Genomic DNA, 26,073 nt, shown 5'->3' on the forward strand with positions numbered 1-26,073 from the left:
ATAGAAGCCAATAGAAGGGCACAGAAGCCAATTAAAGGGCATAGAAGACATTAGAAGGGCATAGAAGCCAATAGAAGGGCATAGAAGGACATAGAAGAGCATAGAAGGGCATACAAGACAATAAAAGGGCATAGAAGACAATAGAAGGACAAAGAAGGGCATAGAAGGGCATAGAAGGGTATAGAAGGGCATAGAAGGGCATAGAAGGGCATAGAAGGGCATGGAGGGGCATGGAAGGGCATACAAGCAAATAGAAGAGCATAGAAGGGCATAGAAGACAATAAAAGAGCATAGAAGACAATAAAAGGGCATAGATGAAAATAGAAGGGCATAGAAGGGCCTAGAAGCCAATAGAGGCCAAGAGAAGCCAATACAAGACAATAGAAGGGCATAGAAGGGCATAGAAGGCCATAGCAGGGCATAGAAGGGCATATAAGGGCAAAGAAGCCAATAGAAGGGCCTAGAAGACAATAGAAGGGCATCGAAGGGCATAGAAAGGCATAGAAGGGCATAGAAGGGCATAGAAAACAATAGAAAGTCAGACAAGGGCATAGAACCTAATAGAAGGGCATGGAAGGGAATAGAAGGCAATAGAAGGGCATAGAAGCCAATAAAAGGGCATAGAAGGGCACAGAAGCCAATAGAAGGGCATAGAATGGTATAGAAGCCAATCGCAGGACACAGAAGGGCACAGAAGCCAATAGAAGGGCATAGAAGCCAATACAAGGGCATAGAAGGGCATAGAAGCCCACAGAAGTGCATAGAAGCACACAGAAGGGCATAGAAGGGCATGGAAGGGCATAGAAGGGCATAGAAGGGCATAGAAGCCCATAGATGCCCATAGAAGCCCATAAAACCCAATAAAAGCTCATAGAAGCCCACAGAAGGGCACAGAAGGGCATAGAAGCCAAGAGAAGGACAGAAAAGCCCATAGAACGGCATAGAAGCCCATAGAAGATCTTAGAAGCCCATAGAAGGGCATAGAAGGGCATACAAGGGCATACAAGGGTATAGAAGACAATAAAAGGGCATAGAAGCCAATAGAAGGGCATAGAAGGGCAGAGAAGCCAATAGAAGGGCATAGAAGCCAATAGAAGGGCATAGAAGACAATAGAAGGGGATAGAAGGGCACAGAAGGTCACAGAAGGGCATAGAAGGACATAAAAGGTCATGGAATTGCATAGAAGGCCATAGAAGGGCATAGAAGACAATAAAAGGGCATAGAAGACAATAGAAGGCCAAAGAAGGGCATAGAAGGGCATAGAAGGGTATAGAAGGGCATAGAAGGGCATAGAAGGGCATAGAAGGACATAGAAGGGCATAGAAGGGCATGGAGGGGAATGGAAGGGCATACAAGCCAATAGAAGAGCATAGAAGGGCATAGAAGCCAATAAAAGAGCATAGAAGACAATAAAAGGGCATAGACGACAATACAAGGGCATACAAGACAATAGAAGGGCATGGAAGGGCATAGAAGGGCCTAGAAGCCAATAGAAGCCAATAGAAGCCAATACAAGACAATAGAAGGGCATAGAAGGGCGTAGAAGGGCATAGAAGGCCATAGCAGGGCATAGAAGACAATAGCAGGGCATAGAATGACATAGAAGCCAATAGAAGGGCATAGAAGGGCATAGAAGGGCATAGAAGGGCACAGAAGGGCATAGAAGGGCATAGAAGTCAATAGAAGGGCATAGAAGGGCATAGAAGCCAATAGCAGGGCATAGAAGGGCATAGAAGGGCATAGAAGGCACAGAAGGGCATAGAAGGGCATAGAAGACAATAGAAGGCCAAAGAAGACAATAGAAGGCCAAAGAAGGGCATAGAAGGGCCTAGAAGCGCATAGAAGGGCATAGAAGCCAATAGAAACGCATAGAAGGGCATAGGAGCCAATAAAAGGGCATAGAAGCCAATAGAAGGGCATAGAAGGGCATAGAAGGGCACAGAAGACAATAGAAGGGCATAGAAGCCAATAGCAGAGCATAGAAGGGCACAGAAGCCAATAGAAGGGCATAGAAGTGCATAGAAGCCAATAGAAGGGCATAGAAGGGCATAGGAGGGCATGGAAGGGCTTAGAAGGGCATAGGAGGGCATGGAAGGGCTTAGAAGGGCATAGAAGGGCACAGAAGGGCATAGAAGGGCATAGAAGGGCATAGAAAACAATAGAAGGGCATAGAAGCCAATAGAAGGGCATAGAACGGCATAGGAGCCAATAAAAGGGCATAGAAGGGCACAGAAGACAATAGAAGGGCATAGAAGCCAATAGCAGAGCATAGAAGGGCACAGAAGCCAATACAAGGGCATAGAAGGGCATAGAAGCCAATACAAGGGCATAGAAGGGCACAGAAGAGCACAGAAGGGCATAGAAGGGCATAGAAGGGCATGGAAGGGCATAGAAGGGCATAGAAGACAACAGAAGGGCATAGAAGACCATACAAAGCCAAAGAAGGGCATAGAAGGGCATACAAGGGCATAGAATGCATGGAAGGGCATGGAAGGGCATAGAGGCCAATAGAAGGGCATACAAGCCAATAGAGGGGCATAGAACGGCATAGAAGGGCATAGAAGGGCATAGAAGCCAATAGAAGGGCATAGAAGGGCAAAGAAGACAATAAAATGGCATCGAAGCCAATAGAAGGGCATAGACCGGCATAGAAGGGCATAGAAGGGCATAGAAGCCAATAGAAGGGCAAAGAAGGGCATAGAAGGGCATAGAAGACAATTAAAGGCCAAAGAAGACAATAGAAGGCCAAAGAAGGGCATAGAAGGGCATAGAAGGGCATAGAAGGGCATGGAAGGGCATAGAAGGGCATAGAAGGGCATAGAAGACAACAGAAGGGCATAGAAGACAATACAAAGCCAAAGAAGGGCATAGAAGGGCATACAAGGCCATAGAAGGGCATGGAAGGGCAAGGAAGGGCATAGAAGACAATAGAAGGGCATAGAAGCCAATAGAAGGGCATAGAACGGCATAGAAGGGCATAGAAGGGCATAGAAGCCAATAGAAGGGCATAGAAGGGCATAGAAGACAATAAAATGGCATAGAAGCCAATAGAAGGGCATAGACCGGCATAGAAGGGCATAGAAGGGCATAGAAGCCAATAGAAGGGCATAGAAGGGCATAGAAGACAATAAAAGGGCATAGAAGACAACAGAAGGGCAAAGAAGGGCATAGAAGGGCATAGAAGGGCATAGATGCCAATAGATGCCAATAGAAGACAATAGAAGGGCATAGAATGGCATAGAAGCCAATAAAAGGGCATAGAAGCCAATAGAAGGGCATAGAAGTCCACAGAAGGGCATAGAAGGGCATAGAAGGGCATATGAGGGCATAGAAGCCAATCAAAGGGCATAGAAGCCAATAGAATGTCATAGAAGACAATAGAAGGGCATAGAAGGGCATAGAAAACAATAGAGGGGCATAGAAGGGCATAGAACCTAATAGAAGGGCGAAGAAGCCAATAAAATGGCATAGAAGCCAGTAGAAGGGCATAGAAGTGCATAGAAGGGCATAGAAGTGGATAGAAGATAATAGTAGGGCATAGAAGACAACAGAAGTGCATATAAGCCAATAGAAGAGCATAGAAGGGCATAGAAGCCAATACAGGGGCATAGAAGGGCACAGAAAACAATAGAAGGGCATAGAAGGGCATAGAAGCCAATAGCAGGGCATAGAAGGGCATAGAAGGGCATAGAAGGGCACAGAAGGGCATCGAAGGGCATAGAAGACAATAGAAGTCCAAAGAAGACAATAGAAGGCCAAAGAAGGGCATAGAAGGGCCTAGAAGCGCATAGAAGGGCATAGAACCCAATAGAAACGCATAGAAGGGCATAGGAGCCAATAAAAGGGCATAGAAGCCAATAGAAGGGCATAGAAGGGCATAGAAGGGCATGGAAGGGCATAGACGCCAATAGAAGCCAATAGAAGACAATAGAAGGGCATAGAAGGGCATAGGAGCCAACAGAAGGGCATAGCAGGGCATAGAAGGGCATAGATGGGAATACAAGCCAATACAAGGGCATAGAAGCCAATAAAAGGGCATAGAAGTCCACAGAAGGGCATAGAAGGGCATAGAAGGGCATAGAAGCCAATAGCAGGGCATAGAAGGGCACAGAAGCCAATCGAAGGGCATAGAAGGGCATAGAAGCCAATAGAAGGGCATAGAATCCAATAGACGGGCATAGAAGAGCATAGAAGGGCATAGAAAACAATAGAAGGGCATAGAAGCCAACAGAAGGGCATAGAAGGGCATAGGAGCCAATAAAAGGTCATAGAAGGGCACAGAAGACAATAGAAGGGCATAGAAGCCAATAGCAGAGCATAGAAGGGCACAGAAGCCAATAGAAGGGCTTAGAAGGGCATAGAAGGGCATAGAAGGGCATAGAAGACAACAGAAGGGCATAGAAGACAATACAAAGCCAAAGAAGGGCACAGAAGGGCATACAAGGGCATAGAAGGGCATGGAAGGGCATAGAAGCCAACAGAAGGGCATAGAAGCCAATAGAAGGGCATAGAATGGCATAGAAGGGCATAGAAGGGCATAGAAGCCAAAAGAAGGCCAAAGAAGGGCATAGAAGGGCCTAGAAGCTCATAGAAAGCCATAGAAGCCAATAGAAGCGCATAGAAGGGCATAGGAGCCAATAAAAGGGCATAGAAGCCAATAGAAGGGCATAGAAGGGCATAGAAGGGCACAGAAGACAATAGAAGGGCATAGAAGCCAATAGCAGAGCATAGAAGGGCACAGAAGCCAATAGAAGGGCATAGAAGTGCATAGAAGCCAATAGAAGGGCATAGAAGGGCATAGGAGGGCATGGAAGGGCTTAGAAGGGCATAGGAGGGCATGGAAGGGCTTAGAAGGGCATAGAAGGGCACAGAAGGGCATAGAAGGGCATAGAAGGGCATAGAAGGGCATGGAAGGGCATAGAAGACAATAGAAGGGCATATAAGCCAACAGAAGGGCATAGAAGCCAGTAGAAGGGCATAGAACGGCATAGAAGGGCATAGAAGGGCATAGAAGCCAATAGAAGGGCATAAAAGGGCATAGAAGACAATAGAAGGGCATAGAAGGGCATAGACGACAATAGAAGGGCATAGAAGACAACAGAAGGGCAAAGAAAGGCATAGAAGGGCATAGAAGGGCATAGACGCCAACAGAAGCCAATAGAAGACAATAGAAGGGCATAGAAGGGCATAGAAGGGCATAGAAACCAATAGCAGGGCATAGAAGGGCACAGAAGCCAATCGAAGGGCATAGAAGTCAATAGAATGTCATAGAAGCCAATAGAAGGGCATAGAAGGGCATAGAACCTAGTAGAAGGGCATAGAAGCCAATACAAGGGCATAGAAGCCAGTAGAAGGCCATAGAAGACAATAGAAGGGCATAGAAGGGCATAAAAGCCAATAGAAGGGTATAGAAGGGCACAGAAACAAATAGAAGGGCATAGAAGGGCATAGAAGCCAATAGCAGGGCATAGAAGGGCACATAAGCCAATAGAAAGGCATAGAAGGGCACAGAAGCCAATAGAAGGGCATAGAAGGGCATAGAAGGGCATACAAGGGCATAGAAGGGCATGGAAGACAACAGAAGGGCATAGAAGCCATTAGAAGGGCATAGAAGCCAACAGAAGGGCATAGAAGGCAATAGAAGGGCATAGAATGGCATAGAAGGGCATAGAAGGGCATAGAAGCCAATAGAAGGGCATAGCAGGGCATAGAAGTGCATAGAAGGGCATAGAAACCAATAGAAGGGCATAGAAGCCAATAGAAGGGCATAGAAACCCATAGAAGTTCTTAGAAGCCCATAGAAGCGCATAGAAGGGCATAGAAGGGCATAGAAGTCAATAGAAGGGCATAGAAGACAATAGAAGGGCATGGAAGGGCATAGAAGGGCATAGAAGGCAATAGAAGAGCATAGAAGGGCATAGAAGGGCATAGAAGGGCATAGAAGGGCATAGAAAACAATAGAAGGGCATAGAAGCCAATAGAAGGGCATAGAACGGCATAGGAGCCAATAAAAGGGCATAGAAGGGCACAGAAGACAATAGAAGGGCATAGAAGCCAATAGCAGAGCATAGAAGGGCACAGAAGCCAATACAAGGGCATAGAAGGGCATAGAAGCCAATACAAGGGCATAGAAGGGCATAGAAGAGCACAGAAGGGCATAGAAGGGCATAGAAGGGCATGGAAGGGCATAGAAGGGCATAGAAGGGCATAGAAGACAACAGAAGGGCATAGAAGACAATACAAAGCCAAAGAAGGGCATAGAAGGGCATACAAGGGCATAGAATGCATGGAAGGGCATGGAAGGGCATAGAAGCCAATAGAAGGGCATAGAAGCCAATAGAAGGGCATAGAACGGCATAGAAGGGCATAGAAGGGCATAGAAGCCAATAGAAGGGCATAGAAGGGCATAGAAGACAATAAAATGGCATAGAAGCCAATAGAAGGGCATAGACCGGCATAGAAGGGCATAGAAGCCAATAGAAGGGCATAGAAGGGCATAGAAGGCAATAAAAGGGCATAGAAGACAACAGAAGGGCAAAGAAGGGCATAGAAGGGCATAGAAGACAATTAAAGGCCAAAGAAGACAATAGAAGGCCAAAGAAGGGCATAGAAGGGCATAGAAGGGCATAGAAGGGCATGGAAGGGCATAGAAGGGCATAGAAGGGCACAGAAGACCATAGAAGGGCATAGAAGACAGTAGAAGGGCATAGAAGACAATAGAAGGTCAAAGAAGGGTATAGAAGGGTATAGAAGGGCATAGAAGGGCAGAGAAGGACATAGAAGACAATAGAAGCCAATAGAAGGGCATAGAAGGGCATAGAAGGGCGTAGAAGGGCATAGAAGCCAATAGAACCGCATAGAAGGCAATAGAACCGCACAGAAGGCAATAGAAGGGCATAGAAGCGCATAGAAGGGCATAGAAGCCAACAGAAGGGCATAGAAGGGCATAGAAGGGCATAGAAGCCAATAGAAGGGCACAGAAGGGCACAGAAGGGAATAGAAAGGCATAGAAAACAATAGAAGGGCATAGAAGGGCATAGAAGCCAATAGAAGGGCACAGAAGGGCACAGAAGGGCACAGAATGCAATAGAAGGGCACAGAAGGGCACAGGAGGGCACAGAAGAGCATTGAAGGGCATAGAATGGCATAGAAGTTCTTTCTGATGTCCAGTCTAAACCTCCTCTGGTGCAGCTTTGAACCAGTCCCACACATCCTATCACTGGATCCCAAGGAGAAGAGATCAGCACCTCTCTTTCCACCTCCCCTCCTCAGGAAGCTGTAGAGAGCAATGAAGTCACCCCTCAGCCTCCTTCTCTCCAAACTAGACAAGCCTAAATTTCTCAGCTGCTCCTCAGAAGACATGCCTTCCAGCCCTGCCACCAGCTTTGTTGCCCTGCTCTGGACACATTCTGAGTACCTTCACATCCTTCCCAAACTGTGGGGCCCAGAACTGCACGCAGCACTCAAGGTGAGGCCTCACCAACACTAAATACAGCAGGACAATCCCCTCTTTTGACCGGCTGTTTATGCTGTGTTTGAAGCACCCCAGGATGCTGTTTGCCCTACTGGGTGCCAGGGTACTACTGCTGACCAACCAGCACCCCCAGATCCCTTTCTACAGGTCTGCTTTCCAGCCACTCCTGTACCAATTTATACTTATGCCCAGCATTACTCTATCCTAGGTGCAGAATATGGCATTTTTACTTGTTAAATTTCATCCCATTAATAATAGCCCAATGCTCCAATCTATCTAGACCCCTCTGCAAGGGTCCCTGTCCCTCAAGGGAGTCAACAGCACCTCCCAGTTTGGCATTGCCAGCAAACTTGCTAACAGTGCTTTCAACTCCTGCAGCCAGATCGTTGATAAATATATTGAACAGAACTGGCCCTAAAATTGAGCCCTGAGGAACACTGCTGGTGACCGGTCACCAGCCAGATGTAGCCTCATTTACTACAACCCTTTAAGCTCTGCCCTTCAGACAGTTCTTCACCCAGTGCACTGTGTACCTGCTCACCTCACAGTTGGATGACTTGTTGAGAAGGATGCAGTGAGGAACAGTATCAAAAGCCTCACTAAAATCCAGAAAAACTGCATCTACTGCCTTCCGTTCATCCACTAGGCAGGTGACCTTATTGTAGAAGGGTATCAAATCAGTTAGACAGGACTTTCCCTTTATGAACCCGTGTTGACTGTGCTTGATGATTGCATTGTCCTTTAAATGCCTTTCAATAGCACCCAGTAAAATCATCTCCATAATTTTTCCAGGTACTGAGGTTAGATGAACAGGTTTGTAGTTTTCCGGTTGTTTCCTCATGCCCTTCTTATAAACTACAATAACGATTTTAACAAGGTTAAGTGAAGTGTTATACAATTAGGGTTGGTATGGCCTTGCTGAAGCACAGCTGATCATAACAATCCCTCCCCCTTCTCTTTCAGCCTGGAAGAGTTGGTCACTGTTGTGTTTAGAGGATGATAAAACCTCATCATTGCATTCAGTTTTCAGCATAGTTTGTGCTGTTCTTCAGCAGAGCTAACTCTCCACTCCAGACTTAAATTCAGGACTTAAATTTGCTGTTCTCTTGTTTCTGACAAAGAGACAGCTCTTCAGTTCTATCCAGCCACCTACATGCAAAAGCTCCTTAAATATCAAGAAAATTGACTAAAAAAAAAAAAAAGGTGGGGGGGGGGGTCCAGACACATTAAAAACATAATTAATGAGTCATGATTAAACAGCAGGTTTAATGATGAGCAAGAATAAACTGTAAAAAGCTGGAGGAGGCACACCCTATACATCCATCCTTTCCTGACAGACCTTCTGGCTCGCTTACCTGTTTAGGGTCAACAGTGGCAGCCGGGGACTCCAACTCTATTGTTACAGGACCATCATTCTGGATGTGTACCTGCATGTAGGCACCAAACTTGCCATCTGGAAAGGGAAGAGACAAGAAGTGCTGAGGACTCTTGGAAGGAAAACACATACCAAAATCTTTACCAAATGTGCTACTAAAACAAAACAAAAAAAAAAGTACATAAAAGGACAGCCAACTAACAAACTGCAAAAAACTACGAAGAGAAAAACAGTCTGTGTGCACCCAGCTATGTGGTCTGACATTCAGAGATGATAGAGCTAAGTACAGAAATGTCCCCAAAACAAACCAAGTCTACAGATAACCAAGGTGCTCGCAGTTCAGGATAGTTCTCACAAGCAGGAGATGAAATTTTAAAGGATGGAAGAGCTAAACCTAAGGATCCAGTCCAGCTAATCAGTTGATGTTTTGAAGAAATCTCATATATAGGCAAAACATAAAAAGACCTGAAGCCTACTCTGAGGCATTTGACATTGAATGCTCTAGAGCAGGGGACATTGGTGTGCAGCTCAGCCCCAATCTGCTACAGCAATTTCTACATTCCTGTTTGTAACCTAGGCTGTTCTTTGACAGAGTTTGGCAATAAGGGCAGAAAAAAAGACAGTGTTTACTCCCTCAACCCTATCTACTTCACAGGAACAGACTTCTGAAATCAGAAATGTCTATGTCATTTGTCATCAATGGCATTTATTAGCACACCAGCTGATGCACAAACCACATTTTTGGTAAGCATTTGAGAAGTTTCGATCACAACAGACCCATGACATTTTTATCTTGTAGAGTCTACAAAAGCCATCCCTTTATATGCTGTCTTCTCCTCACATCTCATTCTTCCTTGTGCAAACTTCCTTGCTCCATTTTTTCTAGTCCAGCTTTCTACTCCTCAAACTCATCCCACCCGTGGCTAAGCCTACTTGACTGCTCACTACCACATATTCTTTTCTCCTGTCCTGCAACCTAGACCTTCTTCTAGGGACAGCAACAAGAACAGACACTACCATATCAGTACAAATGCTTGGAAGATAAAAAGGTGTACTGCAGCAAGCAGACAGCAGTTAGCTAAAGACTGGAACAGTCTCACTTACCAGGAAGGCAAGCCTGGAGCCTGCCCAGCAACACACCTCAGATGGTGAGCAAGAACATGACAAAAGCCATAGGCTCAAACTTCAGTGGAGCAACCACCCACTGCGAATATTTACATGAGACTTTGTTTAGCTACACAGCAGCTTTCCATGGCAACATATGATGTCCCTGACTGAACAGAGGTAAAACCAAACTGTCCTGATTCTCCATGAACATGTTACTGGGGACAAAGAGCTCTCAAAGAGTTTTCAGTCTTTCCCTGTCACATCTTGTAAGTCAGAGAGAAGTCTGATTTTTGTTTAAAAGAAAAAGGAAAGAGAAAAGGCATGTTCAGGCCTGTCCAACACATATGGGCTGTAAGGGGAGGCAGCGGGTCTGCCACCAGCCTGACTGAAGAAGAATTTAGCCTTGATGAAATTCCAGTGTATCCGTGAGGGGCCGGAAAGTCCCAAGAAGAGCTGAACAAGCAAGATAAGAGAAACTGTGAGCTGAGAAACAGCACAAAGAAGCTGCAGCTCTGCACGTCTACATAGAGCACAAGGAAGAAAAAGAACTAGCCAATAGTAATGTTGAGAAACAACTTTATGACCAATAAAAAGAGCACACGGTATTGTAATGAGGATATATAAGAAGAATGTGAATAATAAAAAGAGAGACATTGCTTGCACCAGTTTTTTGTTGTCATGTCTGTCTCTACTGCGACAATGGGCCATATCACAACAGATCTACTGCCCAATTGCTTTTCCAAAGGCTGTATGCCAGAAGCCACACCATGAACTACAGATACAAGCTCTGGCAAAGCCAAAAACTATAGCACTGCACAAGAGTCTGCTGCCAGTAGTCCAGCAGCCAACAAAAAGGTTCCTGGACTGATCACTAAAGAGTCACAGCAACACAAACACCAATGGGAAGGGGGCAAGAGCATGATTCAAGGAAGTAATTCTATGAAAAGGACTCTGATTCCCTGAACAAAAAGCTGCACAATTTTACCAGCTGCACTCCTCAGACATTTTATGCCCCACAGAGGAGGTGGCAGTGATATAGATATATTAAGAAAGTTAAGCATAACTGTAAAATAGTTAGCTATAGTAAACTTAAATTGTACTTCAAACTAAAATTCCTTTAAGCTGTAAAAGCAAGGCATCTCTGAGCTGTAAAAGCAAGGCATTTCTGAATTGTAAAACAAGGACAAAGGACTGGGGCCTCTGACACCTGGAGATGGAGGACATCTGCATACCCGGAGATGGAGGACACCTGCACCCCCCGCCGCTGCAGACGAGGGGCACCTGTGATTTGCAACCCAAAGGATGACTCCCCATTCAAGGATATGCATCACACATCAAACCGAGAACCAAGGAAGATGGCACCGATCAAGGATGCGCATCATATCACGTTTCGATAAGATGGAGGAAAGCATGACAATGTTGATAAGCGGATGACATCAATCTCAAGGATACCCATCACGTCTCAGACAAGACGGAAGAGACTGTTAATACAGAAAATTCTAGGACTAATTACACATCATTATGAATATGTATGTTTGTATTGTAAGACCTCGTGGATATGTATGAGATACCTGCATTTAAGTCGGGGTTTCACTGGCTTAAGGTGTGCATGTTTGGTGGAGAGATCCCCCATGCACCCAGCGCTGAAATAAAGAATGCCTGCTTTCTAACACTCTGACTTCTGAGTTTTAGAGAGTTCTTCTCCGACCGACTTTTACGGTATCAGTTTTGGCGACCCAGATGGGACTCTGCTTCTGAAGCTCTACAGATCCTGGGATCACGGAACCTCAGCCAGCACCGGGATTTCTCGGAGAGGGACCCTGATCCCTGGACTGAAGGGCCAGAAGTAAGAACTTCAAATTGTAAGTAAAGGCATTCTTTCAGGATTTTAAAATTTTCTGTTTTTCTGGTTTCCTGCTTATAAGTGGCAGGTGCATAGCTGTGCAGAATAAACGGGGAGGGGGGGGGGCGCCCCGAACGGGCCCACAAGGGGAATATAGCTCCTTAGCATATGCTCTGGTTGTTTGGTGTATTTGGTAACTTTGTAAGAAGTGAACTTTGTTTGGTTTGTTTAAGCAGCTGCTGTGAAACAACTGTCTTTAGCTCTCAAACTTGTGTGATTGTGTGAGTGGTGTGTGAGACGTGAGACGTACAATTACGTACGAAGCGAGTGCGGAGTCCTGATCCGCAGTTCTGTTATCTCGCAAGAGGTGCAGCCAGAGACGGACGAAGTGATTGTTGATTTAATTATTTAAATATTGTATTCGATACACGCGTATACTTTTGCTGCTATTGTGTATACACATTTTCTTGCTGCTATACTGATATATATCTTATTTGCTCTGTACAATGGGGGCTGGAAGTTCTACGGGTGGAATAGTAAAGAAATCCCCCTTAGGCTGTATATTACGGCATTGGAGGCATATTGGAGGTACCGGGGGTTCTCCCAAAAAGGAGGATTTGATAAAATATTGTAATCAATGGTGGCCACTATATAAGCTGGATGAAGGGGAAAAATGGCCAATTAACGGGACTTTAAATTATGATACCTTGCTACAACTAATGCTTTTTCTGAGAATGGAAAGAAAGTGGGATGAAGTAATGTATGCTGATATGTCTTTCACACTACGGCAACATCCAGAGTGGCAGAAAGAGTGTGGAATTAATCTTGCCCCATCAGATCCCCTTGTCCTGGCATTAGAAAAAGACAAAAGGGGCAAGACGGAATTAAAAAGGTGCTGCTCCACATGTAGTATAGGGCAGAGGTGCTTAAACTGGACTCAGGAAGAGATAGAGGAAGATTTAGACCTGTTGACTGCACCGAGATTACGAATAACTGACAGGCAGGCTGAAGCAAGGCAGGAAAGAAGTGATGAGTCAGAGGAGGCAGTGGAAACAGAAAGCTCCACACCTATTTCAGAAAGAACTCGGAGTAGACAGAAAACAGAGCTGCCAGCTCCTTTACAAGCTCCCTTGCGGCAAGCAGTTGGGAATAGCGGCCCGGTCTTTATAAAAGTTCCATTTTCAATTTCTGATTTAAACAATTGGAAACTAGCCGCTGGAAATTATAGAGAAGATCCGGAGAAAGTCGCCAGTGCATTTGAAATGATAGTTAAAACTCAAAATCCAGATTGGCAAGATATTGAGGCAATACTACAAGTATTGTTTGATAGCACTGAGCGAGAAATGATTCGGAGGGCAGTGCGATTACATGTGGAAGGTCAAATAGTCACAAACGCATTGCAGGGGTGAGTGGAACAGCACTTCCCCCTAGTAGATCCAAACTGGAATCCTAATAATCCAGATGATAGAGAAGTGATTATACGTTACCAAAAATTAGTCATATTTGGGATACGGCACGCAACTCCAAAAGCTGTTAATTGGTCTAAATTATATGAAATCAAGCAAAATAAGGACGAATCTCCAACTGATTTTTAAATCGGCTAAAAGAGGCGGCTAGAAAATATACTACTCTGAGAATTGAATCAGAGGAAGGGGCAGGACAGCTGGCTTCCCTATTCATGGGACAGGCCACGGACGACATCAGGTGAAAACTGCAGAGACTGCAGGGGATAGAGGCTAGAGATCTAGGAAAGATGCTGGAAGTAGCATGGATGGTATATCGAAATAGAGAGGAGGAGACACAGAAGACTAATGCTAAGTTAGTAGCGGTTTTGGATGATATTCAGAAGAATCGGGGACGGTTTGTGAACACAAGAGGTGGGACACAAAGCAGGGGAAGCGGAAGAGCACTGCCGAATACTCTGAGCATGAATCAGTGTGCCTATTGTAAAGAAAGGGGACACTGGAAAAGAGAATGCCCAGCATTAGCGAAGAACAAAGGAGCAGCACCTATAGTAACATTAGAGGACTGAAGGGGACCGGAGCACTCTCTCCCAGCAGAGCCTCTGGTTACAATTGAGCTGGGAAATGAGGCAGTAGAGTGCCTAATAGATACAGGGGCAACCTTTTCAGTTTTAAATACAAAAGATCATGAATTAGGGGATAATATGATAAAAATAATTGGTGCAACGGGAAAAGCTGAACAGAGGCCCTTTTTCAAACCATTAAAATTTAAAATTGGAAAACAGTGGGTAACACATGAATTCCTCTACTTACCGGGAGCTCCAAAACCTCTAATAGGCAGGGACCTGCTAGAAAAATTGGAGGCCGAAATTAAATTCAAAAATGGAGAAGTAGAAGTATTAATACCAGAATCTAAATATGTCCAGGCTTCAATATTTTTGTTGCAGAAAGATAAAGAAAATAAAGAAGAGATTCCAAAAGAAGTAGAAGAAGCAGTAATCCCTCTTGTTTGGGCTGGAGAGGTACCGGGGAGGTCCCAGATAGCCGAGCCTGTGAAAATAGATGTAAAACCAGATTCTACACCGGTAAGATTGAAACAGTACCCCTTAAAGACTGAAGCTAGATTGGGATTGTTACCTCTCATACAAAAATTTTTAACGCATGGCTTAATAAGAGAATGTGAATCTAAATACAATACCCCAATATTGCCAGTAAAGAAAGCAGATGGGAAAACATATAGGATGGTTCAGGATTTGAGGGCAATCAATCAAACAGTGCAGGATATCCATCCAGTTGTGGCAAATCCTTATACTTTACTGACCACACTGACAGATAAGCAAGGATGGTTTTCTGTACTAGATTTAAAAGATGACTTTTTCTGCATTCCCGTGGCCCCAGAGAGCCAAGACCTATTTGCCTTTGAATGGGAAAATCCAGAAACCGGGAGAAAGACCCAATACACTTGGACAGTGCTTCCACAGGGATTTAAAAACAGTCTGACGATTTTTGGAAATCAACTTGCCAAAGAACTTGAGGGTTGGCGACTAGAAAATCGGGAAGGCTTTGTTCTACAGTACGTAGATGACATCCTTATAGCTGGAGAATCCAGGGAAGAATGTTTGCAGTTAACCATTAGCCTTCTGAATTTCCTGGGAATGAGTGGGTATCAGGTGTCGCGAGAAAAAGCCAAAATTGCCCAAGAGACTGTAATATATTTGGGCTTTGAGATTTTTTAAAGGACACCGGCAGCTGTCAGCCGAAAGGAAGAAGGCCATCTGTCAACTCCCAGAACACAGGACTCTCCGAGAACTGCAGACCTTCCTTGGGATGACCGGTTGGTGTCGCTTATGGATTGATGACTACGGACTAATGGTGAGACCGTTATATGAAATATTAAAAACTTCTGCTGATTCCTGTTTAGCATGGACTAGAGAAGGAAGACAGTCCTTCAAAGAACTAAAACAATCGCTGTTAAAAGCACCAGCGCTAGCATTGCCAAATATTGAGAAGCCTTTTGAACTGTTTGTGCATGAAAGGAAAGGAATAGCCTTAGGGGTGCTGGCACAATTTCTCGGGCCCTTACGACAAGCAGTTGCTCACTTCTCTAAGCAACTAGATACCATGAGTCAGGGGTGGCCAGGATGCCTGAGAGCAGTAGCAGCAACAGTCATGTTAATACAAGAAGCTCGGAAGTTTACCCTAGGGCAGCACATAACTGTATATGTACCCCACATGGTAATTTCAGTTTTGGAGCAGAAAGGGAATCATTGGCTATACCCGAGCCGAATGCTTAAATACCAAGCTGTCCTACTAGACCAGGATGACACAACCTTAAAAACAACAACTATATTAAACCCTGCAACCTTCCTGTCTGGTGATTTAAAAGAGGCAAAGGAATTGGAGCATGACTGTCTGCGAACCATTGAAGAAGTATATGCCAGCAGAACAGATCTAAAAGATACACCTTTGCCTGATCCTGATTTAGAACTATATACAGATGGGAGTAGTTCTGTTATAAATGGACAGTGTGCATCCGGATATGCGGTGACTACTGTGACCAATGTCATAGAAGCTGAACCATTGTCACCGAGCGTATCCACTCAAAAGGCTGAACTAATTGCTCTGATGAGCATTAGAACTGAGCAAAGAAAAGAAAGTAAATATCTGGACTGACTCGAAATATGTATTCGGAGTAATCCATGCCCATGGAGCTATATGGAAAGAAAGAGAACTTTTAACATCACAGGGAACAGCAATCAAACATAAGGAAGAAGTCCTGAGGCTCCTTGAGAGTGTACAGCTGCCTGCGGAGGTCACTGTAATGTATTGCAAGGCACATCAGACAGGAGACAGCAAACAGCAACGTGGAAATAGGCTGGCTGATGAAGCTGCCAAACGGGCTGCACGAAAAGGTATCACAATAGGAGTTCAGGCACTAGTCCCAGAACGTCAGTTAGATTTACCTGAGCATCCGATATATGATAATCAAGATTTAAAACTGATTGAAAAATTAGAAGCCGAAAAGAAAGTGGGTGGGCTGTAACAGCTTCAGGTTTAGTAGTAGTCCCATACACCTTATTATATGAGGTGGTAAAAAAGGAACATAACTCTGCTCATTGGGGTACTGAGAATCTTCTGAAACATTTACAGAAATTTATAATTGGCCGAAATATGGTAGAAACCATAAGGTCAGTTACAGAGAGGTGTGAAATATGTTGTAAAAACAATCCCAAAACACAGAATAAGATACACTTTGGAAAAGAGATAGAAGGGGGAGCTCCAGGAGAGTATTGGCAAATTGACTTTACTGAATTACCCAGAAAAAGAAGTTTAAAATACTTATTGGTGTTAGTAGATACATACACAGGATGGCCAGAAGCTTTTCCCTGCCGCACCAACAAAGCGCGGGAGGTTGCAAAAATATTACTAAAAGAAATAATTCCCAGATTTGGAGTGCCAATAGGCATGTCACCAGATAGGGGTCCTCATTTTATAGCATCTATCATCTCAAGAATATCAAGTGTATTAAATATTGCTTGGGACTTACATACCCCCTATCGACCACAAGCAAGTGGGAAAGTAGAGAGAATGAATTACACCCTTAAATTACAAATAAGCAAATTGTGTCAGGAAACTTCAATGGACTGGACACAGGTTTTACCCCCAGCTTTGCTGAGAATAAGAGTTCAACCAAGGGGTAAACACCGACTGAGTCCATATGAACTTCTTTATGGAAGGCCATATCAGATTCCAGGTTTACCTGGAGAAATGAAAATTCAGGGAGAAAATGATCTGTCAAAATGCATGATTCTCCTGGGGAAAGTTATACAGGAAATAAATAAGTCTGTTGTAATAAATAGATCATTAAATCTCGTTTCACCAGTTCATTCCTTTCAGCCAGGAGATTGGGTCTACCTCAAATCATGGACCTCTGATCCACTACAAGAGAAATGGAAGGGACCTTATCAGATTTTACTAACAACGTATACTGCTGTTAAATTAAACGGCAAGGACCCTTGGATACATTATTCGCAAGTGTGGCAGGTGCATCCGCCCAGTGAAAACAGAGCTTCCTGGTTGTTGAAACGTGGCAGCTTTTGGCTGTCTTTGTTCTCAGGGTCTCGCAGTAGTTGAGACCTTTGACCAATGGGAGCCGCTACTGACTACAGGTCAGATTCGGCCTGGGTATAAACGGAGTCCCTTGGGGGAGCCATTTTGAGCTCGTCCCCTGGAGCTGCACGCTGCGGTCAGGACTCTCCCCTTGGGTCAGGACGCTGCCCAAGGAAACTCCTCGAGGTACTTTGGGTCGGGACGCTGCCCTGAGCAGGTCCTCGAGGTTGAGAGCCCTCACTTTCTAGGTGAGTGATAGAGCGTTTTGGGTTGTCGTTAAACCCTAGGTAGTGAAGTTTTGTTTACGTTTGGAGTTGTCGTTAAACCCCTAGGCTGTGAGGCTTTGTTTTACGTTTTGGGTTCTCGTTAAACCCACGAAGTGAAGTTTGCGTTTGGGGTTGTCGTTAAACCCCCGGGGAGTGGGGCTTTGTAAAGTATTTTGGGTTATTGTTAAACCCCAGAAAGTTATTCTGTTCTCCTCTTGTGGACATCCAGATCTGTAATCTACGGAGAGCTGACTGGTGGTTTTATGAAAAAAATAAATCTATTTATTTTTTTAAATTGGTGGTGGGTTGCTTATTTGGAAGTCTCCGTAACAATTGGCGTAGTCGGCAGGATGTCAATAGAGGAGTTGTTACAGAAATATAGTCGTGCTCCTTCCCCTTTAGAGATACAGTGGGCAAAAGAGAGGCGGCTTGACCCAGTAGAAGTTGTGAGAAAGTTGAAACAGAGCCGGGGAAGTTGGTGGATAAGCAGAAATGAAGGAAAAATGTGCACCATATTAGGTGCTTGCTTGACTCAGGCGCAGGATTACTTTGCAGCAATAGAGAGCGTAAAGGGACTGTTGGAGCTGTCGGAGGGAGTACAAAAGGCGGCTTGTATTCAGGCGATGGATGAGAGGGGGCGGTGTGGAATTCCGCTTGCGGCGCCGGTGGATCCCAGCCACCTTAAACCTCTCATCAGAGGGCTCCCAGATGCCTTAAAGATACATATCCAGTCCCTTAGAGAGATGGGCTGGACTGATTTGAGTGGGGGTGGGGGTGAAAATCGGAGGGTTCGACAAGTTAGTCGAACAGCTTCCCCCGCTGAACAGCCTGCTCGTAGAGAGTTTGAATTGCCCCGACATAAGTTAGGCTGATTTTATGAGTCAGGAAGGAATGATCTTTGGCAGAAGGCACTGGCACTGGGGGTGTCCCGGGCCGGGTTGCATGGGCGGTCTACTGATAATATCTTAAAGTTGGTGGAATTGCTGGAGGGGAAAACTCGAAAACAAAGGGAAACACAGGTAACTGTACTCCCTCAGGAAGGGAAAATTAACCCTTTTGTGGTATCGAGGGGGGAGTTGAGAGAGTTAAAAAAACTAGTAGCTGCGGTTTGGGGATCGGGCCGCCAACTCCGCATGGTGAATTCCTGCCAATGATCCGCTGATAAGGAACCTTATATATATATTCCTGTGGGTCCTAAACGGATAAGTTAGGAGTTTTCAATTGACATAGGAGCTCAAGTTAGTGTTTTAAATAGACAACAAGCCACTGAGTTAGAACTTAAACCATCGAGGAAATTTACAAATATAGTAGGTGTGACAGGGGCAATAGAAAAATGTCCCCTAGTGAGAACACAATTTTGGTTACCAGGGAAAAAAAGGATGACAGTGTTGGAAGTGGCTTTAAATCCTTGTAAAGGAAATATATTGGGGTTTGATGTTTTGGCAAGTAAACAGTGGTGTTTGCCAGATGGCAGAGTGTGGAGTTTTGGAGGTAGGGGTATAGGAACTGTTCATGTAAAAACTTTGAAGGTTGCTCTTTTATTGCCACAATCTAAAGTGACCTGTGTTTTACAGTGTTCACTGCCAACTGCTGCTAAACAGGGTATTTTAGAGGTGATTAATGATCTTGAAAAAGGAGGAATTATAAGTCGAACACATTCCCCTTGTAATTCTCTAGTTTGGCCAGTCCGTAAGCCAGATGGGCATTAGCGGTTAACAATTGATTATCGGAGATTGAACAGCAATACTCCACCTTTAACAGCTGCTGTCCCAAATATATCATCAGTAGTAGCAGCAATACAGGTAGCTGCTCATTTATGGATGGCTGCTTTAGATGTTAAAGATATGTTTTTTACGATTCCTCTGAGAGATGAAGATAAGCCTCAGTTTGCTTTTACCTGGGAGGGGATTCAATATACTTTCAATCGATTTCTACAAGGGTATAAACGTTCTCCCACTATTGCTCATAATACTTTGGCCAAGCTTCTTGATATGGTAGATGTAAGGGAAAGAATGTTGTTTTCACATAATAAGCCTGATGGGAAGGGCAGGAGCGATTCACCAAAGCAATCAACAAGAGCAATTCACAACCATTGAAATCCCTGGCCTAGGGCTAGATGGCAAGTGGTCTTTTTGTTAACTGTGATGACCCAGTACTTGGAACTGCTTTAGATGGATGCAGATACCGAAAGACTTGGGGTGAACTTTTCCATCTTAGTACGCTTGCGTGATGAGCTCATGCATATTAACTTCTCCGCCCTGGAGAAAGCCAAGGTTCATTTCCATGAACATGCGATGTACGAACACATACATGAAGTGGCGTATCGGTAGGCGGTTCGGGAAGTCTGTACACCCTGTAGTACTCAGCCAATGAGGAATCAGGGGAGGGAACTGGCGGCTGGGAGAAAGGGATATAAACCATTGCATGATGGCTGGTAGGTGCATTCACTTGATGGGGGCGCCCGGTCTTGCAAGAACGTAATAAAGAGTGCTTCACACCGCATCCTGTCTGAGCTATGGATAATTGGCAACCGAGCGTTTCTCACAGTGGAGATGCTGTTGGGTGTTCATATATATCAGTATATAGATGATATATTGGTGGGTGGAAATATTAAAGAACAGGTAGGACAAGTGGTTGAGATTATTTGGGACCTGTTAACTAAAAATGGGTTAGATATTCCATCTTTTAAGTGCTGAGGTCCCAGACAAGAAATTAAACTTTTAGGAGCTTGGTGGGTGGCTGGAGCAATTGTAGTACCTGATCATATTTTATCAGTTATTGAGAAGGGACAGATACCAGGTAATAAGGTAGAACTGCAGCAACTGTTGGGTTATTGGAGGAAGCATATACCAGGGTCTTCGGTAACTGCCTGCCCTTTATATGATTTGCTTCGGAAAAATAGAGCATGGGACTGGACGTTACAGTATACAGAGGCCCTGAATGTTTTAAAGGATGAACTTAAAACTTATCAGAAGTTGGGGCCCTTACATCTACAGGATTCGTTGAGAGTGGAGTGGGGATTTGCAGAACACGCCTCTTATTGTGGTGTGTTCCAGAAGGGACCACAAGGACCGGTTAGACCTTTGTTATTTTCTTCCACTTCATTTAAGGAGGCTGAACGGCGGTATACAGAGTGGGTAAAGGGCCATGTAAGAGATGGAACCCCTGCTGCAAAATGGAATCAACAAGTAGATCATTCGGCCCAAATTAGGGTAGTTAATAGTGACAAAGGAGATTGGGATCGGCTGGTTGAGTGGCTACAAATTAAGCGAGGTCACTCAGGGAAAATAGATCTTTATTATGGGTGTCGGTTCTGGGGATGGCCTGTGCCAATGAAGATGTGTGAAGCAATTCTTATGGCTTGTCCACAATGTCAAGTGAGGCTTAAGATTAACCATCCAAATCAAGCACCAGCCCAACATATTAAAGAAGGTAAGGCACTTTGGAGCACCTGGCAAGTTGATTATGTTGGTCCTTTAAAGCCATCTCATGGAAGAAGGTACATCTTGGTGGGAGTAGAGGTGGTATCGGGACTAACTATGGCTACAGCTATTAATGTAGCTACTGGAGGCCAAACAATCTGAGTTTTAAGAGGATGGTTTGGCATTTTGCCCATTTCTGAATGTATTCAGAGTGATAATGGGTTACATTTTACAGCTGCAGTGGTGCAAGACTGGGCACGAGGGGAAGGTATCGAGTGGGTGTTTTATACACCATATTTCCCTCAAGCCAATGGCATGGTTGAGCAATATGTAGGCCAGCCTGTCATGGTGAAGTTGCCCTTAGTTGGCATTGTGTCTATGGTCCTGGTAAAATCTAGGGGTTTATATGCCTGGGAGGCTTTAGATAAAGGTGAGGAAACCCACCGAATTAGTGTCCAATGGATAATCCCTGATTTTTAACTCGATGTCCGGGTTTTGATCCGAGGCCTAGTTTTGGTTTTTTTTATTAGGACCTCGGAGGAATGGATGATGTCGACATCTTGCCTGGCTGTGGGGATCCATATGGACAATCAAGATCCTGATGACAACGGGGTGGTGAAGGAGTCTTGTGAAATTGACAGCCCTCAGAAGAATATGATTGGACTTGGTGTTGTTATATTGGGCATTGATTGTTTGTTTTGTTAGAATGGTTAATCGCCTTTTCAATTTTGACTGTATAATTACCTAGGGATGACAATCCATAATGAGCATGGAGACTCACCGGACCGCACTCCCTTTTAACCTTGGAGACAAGAGGTGACTGCGCCACCACTCCAAGGAAACCAGCCGAATCATGACTGTAGTCACGGGGTGGATTGTGGCAGGTGCATCCGCCCAGTGAAAACAGAGCTTCCTGGTTGTTGAAACGTGGCAGCTTTTGGCTGTCTTTGTTTTCAGGGTCTCGCGGTAGTTGAGACCTTTGACCAATGGGAGCCGCTACTGACTACAGGTCAGATTCGGCCTGGGTATAAACGGAGTCCCTTGGGGGAGCCATTTTGAGCTCGTCCCCTGGAGCTGCACGCTGCGGTCAGGACTCTCCCCTTGGGTCAGGACGCTGCCCAAGGAAACTCCTCGAGGTACTTTGGGTCAGGACACTGCCCTGAGCAGGTCCTCGAGGTTGAGAGCCCTCACTTTCTAGGTGAGTGATAGAGAGTTTTGGGTTGTCGTTAAACCCTAGATAGTGAAGTTTTGTTTACGTTTGGGGTTGTCGTTAAACCCCTAGGCTGTGAGGCTTTGTTTTACGTTTTGGGTTCTTGTTAAACCCACGAAGTGAAGTTTACGTTTGGGGTTGCCGTTAAACCCCTGGGGTGTGAGGCTTTGTTTTACGTTTTGGGTTCCCGTTAAACCCCAGGAAGTGAAGTTTGCGTTTGGGGTTGTCGTTAAACCCCCGGGGAGTGGGGCTTTGTAAAGTATTTTGGGTTATTGTTAAACCCCAGAAAGTTATTCTGTTCTCCTCTTGTGGACATCCGGATCTGTAATCTACGGAGAGCTGACTGGTGGTTTTATGAAAAAAATAAATCTATTTATTTTTTTAAATTGGTGGTGGGTTGCTTATTTGGAAGTCTCCGTAACAGCGAGTCAAGAAAGCCCCAGCACCATGGACGTCTCAGGAAGAGGCCCCTTTAAAGCTTCGGCTCAAAAGACAATAATTATCTTGCTGCTACAGTTGGTAATGTACCGAGGGGGCACCTCACAAAGTTTAGGAACGTTATGGAATGATAATACTCATATACAATTGATAAAGCGGGTGGCATTAGCAATCAATATGAGTGAATGCTGGGTGTGTGCTAAATTTCCAAGACATAGCTCTGCTGCAAATCTCTCATTGATCAGCCTTCCCATTCCTTTCAATACTACTTGGAACAATCTTTGGGAATCCCCTAGAAAATATTTTAAAGAACAAAATGAGGACCCACAAACTTGGATGATTAGAACTCCTCAATTAAAGGAAAAAGTTAAGTGTGTCACAGATCGAAAAACCACCCTTCAAGGTAATAACTCAGTGGGAAATTATCCTCAGTGTGATTGATATTTCCAGATTCACTTACCAAAAAGACATGAAAATTTAAGAGACTTATACTGGAAAGTCCCAAAAGGAAAAGGTTGGTATTGGCTTTGTGGGAATATAGCTAGAAAGTCACTACCCCCTTGGTGGACTAGAGCCTGCACGTTAGGAATAGTCCTTCCTCAAATTAAAGTAGTACCCCAATTACACGGATTAAACTGGGCCAAAGTTCATATTGGAAGACAAAAGAGAAATATTCCAAATCCATTAGTTATTCGTCCAACTGCTTTTCACTCTTTTGTGAGATGGCTCATTCCTGCACTGGGGGTCAGTGAACTAGAGAAAACTATAGTAAATATTTCTGGGGTAATGGAAGAAATTGGGAACGCTACAACAAATGCAATTGGGGCATTACAGAGAGAAGTTACAGAGCTTTCTAAAATCACTCTCCAAAATAGAATGGCTTTAGACATGATGTTAGCTTCATATGGTGGAGTTTGCGCTGTTGTAAACACTAGCTGCTGCACATACATTGATGAGACGGGGAAGATAAACACAGACATGAGCATAATAAAGCATCAGATAGGTGTACTACATGAGGTGCAGAAAGACACTTCTCTTGGCTTTGAAGAGATCTGGAATACACTGACATCTTGGTTACCCAATTTCAAGTGGCTGAAACAATTACTTGTTTTAATTCTGGGGATAATTGTTATGATAATAATAACTTGTTTAACTATTCAGTGCTGTGATTGCTGTAACCACTGTAGTAGACGTTTGTAGTCTAAATTATGAATCATGTTAGGTATTTACAGTGAAGGACATGCTTTATATATCTATATAAGTATATTATAAGAATGTATAACCTGTTAATCTATACTTAAAACTAACCTTAGCTCTGATAAGTAAGTATTTTAGGTTGCATCATATAAATTCTGCAACCGTGAAGAGAAAGGGGGAAATGATATAGGTATATTAAGAAAGTTAAGCATAACTGTAAAATAGTTAGCTATAGTAAACTTAAATTGTACTTCAAACTAAAATTCCTTTAAGCTGTAAAAGCAAGGCATTTCTGAATTGTAAAACAAGGACAAAGGACTGGGGCCTCTGACACCTGGAGATGGAGGACACCTGCACCCCCCGCCGCTGCAGACGAGGGGCACCTGTGATTTGCAACCCAAAGGATGACTCCCCATTCAAGGATATGCATCACACATCAAACCGAGAACCAAGGAAGATGGCACCGATCAAGGATGCGCATCATATCACGTTTCGATAAGATGGAGGAAAGCATGACAATGTTGATAAGCGGATGACATCAATCTCAAGGATACCCATCACGTCTCAGACAAGACGGAAGAGACTGTTAATACAGAAAATTCTAGGACTAATTACACATCATTATGAATATGTATGTTTGTATTGTAAGACCTCGTGGATATGTATGAGATACCTGCATTTAAGTCGGGGTTTCACTGGCTTAAGGTGTGCATGTTTGGTGGAGAGATCCCCCATGCACCCAGCGCTGAAATAAAGAATGCCTGCTTTCTAACACTCTGACTTCTGAGTTTTAGAGAGTTCTTCTCCGACCGACTTTTACGGTATTAGCAGAAGAGGACACATGCCCAGTGTCCCAGCTCACTGTCTCTACAGGGGCTCCTTTGATGAAATCGACCTTCTTTAATGTTTCACGTGGGCTGAGAAACATTATGGGTGTTGAATCTAGAAACCTGACAAAGGCATGGCTGCCACAGCTGCACACCCCCAGGTCCAAACAGCAGCAAGTATTCTAAGTAGGCACACATGCACATACACATGTATGCTACACGCATACACACATGTGGCACCTGAGGCACAGACTCTCCATTGAAGTGCAGATAGAAAATCCTTTATTATTACAATGGTACATAGTTATGCTCTCGCTACCTTAGCTCTTACTTCATGATAAGCAAATCAGCACCTAGACGGTCATCAACACTCTCATCCCACAAACAGTTCCATACCGCACAGGCAGTCTCAGTGCTGCCATTTTCTTCACCACACTACCACAGCCTGGTATCCCTCTTTGAAGGCCTGTTTCTCCTCCAAACCTTGCTGCTTCTCCGGGCTGGCGCACAGTAGAGCTGGCGCTTCTCCAAGCCAGCGCAGGACAGAGCTCCTGCCTGGCTCGCCAAGCAGAGTTCTCTCAAGCAGAGCTCTCCACCTTCACCAAGCTCCCCAAACTGAGCTCTCTGGCTGACCTGACCAGCCAATGTCGATTTGGCTCTTAAGTATTGAATCTCCCACAGCTGTGCAGGGCTGACAGGCCTATGCCAACTTGCCTCTTAATCATTTACCAGTAATACATGATTTGACTCTTAACATATTGAATCTCCCACAGCTGCGCAGAGCTGACACTCACACACACACGCACACACATATATATATACACACACAGTCACCTGCACAGATTTCAACACAGACACACTCAGCACTCACATGAACATAAATAGCAACTACAGCCTGACCCTGAACCCCTCACTGGCTAGTTAAGATGAAGGTCCGTTAGTGGGAAATACAATGCAGACCCCTTCAGCAGCTGGGGTTAGACACACAGTCTGCCCAGTAGCAGCTCATGGATCTTGGCCTTCCCAGATGCTGCCACCTGGGGATACAAGTTGCAGCCCTGCTCCAGGGGCTGGTACAGACCCCCTCACACACATGCACGCACACTCTCTCCCACCTCTCTAGCAGTTTGTTGGCTCCCCCACTGTCTTACCCTTAGAGACACACACAGAGCTCTCATCCACAGAGACCCCTGGTCTCTCCAGCAGCTGGCCAGGACTCCTCTAGTCCCTCCAGGAGTCAGTTCCTCCTCTGGTCTTACCCTCACAGACACACACCCAGACTCACCTCTGGCCACCGCAGCTCCTCACCAGCTCATCCTGCTGTGTATTTGCTCACTCAC

General features: G+C 44.7%; 1 protein-coding gene across 1 annotated transcript in view; it reads right to left on the reverse strand.

The window, feature by feature from the left end:
• Positions 1–8,726: 8,726 nt before the first annotated feature.
• DTD1 (D-aminoacyl-tRNA deacylase 1) overlaps positions 8,727–26,073 on the reverse strand; it is a 30,389-nt gene continuing 13,042 nt past the window's right edge. Inside the window, exon 4 of the mRNA XM_074864006.1 lies at positions 8,727–8,928. Within this exon, the coding sequence (XP_074720107.1) occupies positions 8,741–8,928 (188 nt within the window). The 3' untranslated portion in view covers positions 8,727–8,740. The remainder of the gene's footprint in view (positions 8,929–26,073) is intronic.

Source organism: Strix uralensis, chromosome 3, assembly GCF_047716275.1.
Source record: "Strix uralensis isolate ZFMK-TIS-50842 chromosome 3, bStrUra1, whole genome shotgun sequence".
In the NCBI taxonomy this organism is placed as follows: Eukaryota; Metazoa; Chordata; class Aves; order Strigiformes; family Strigidae; genus Strix; species Strix uralensis.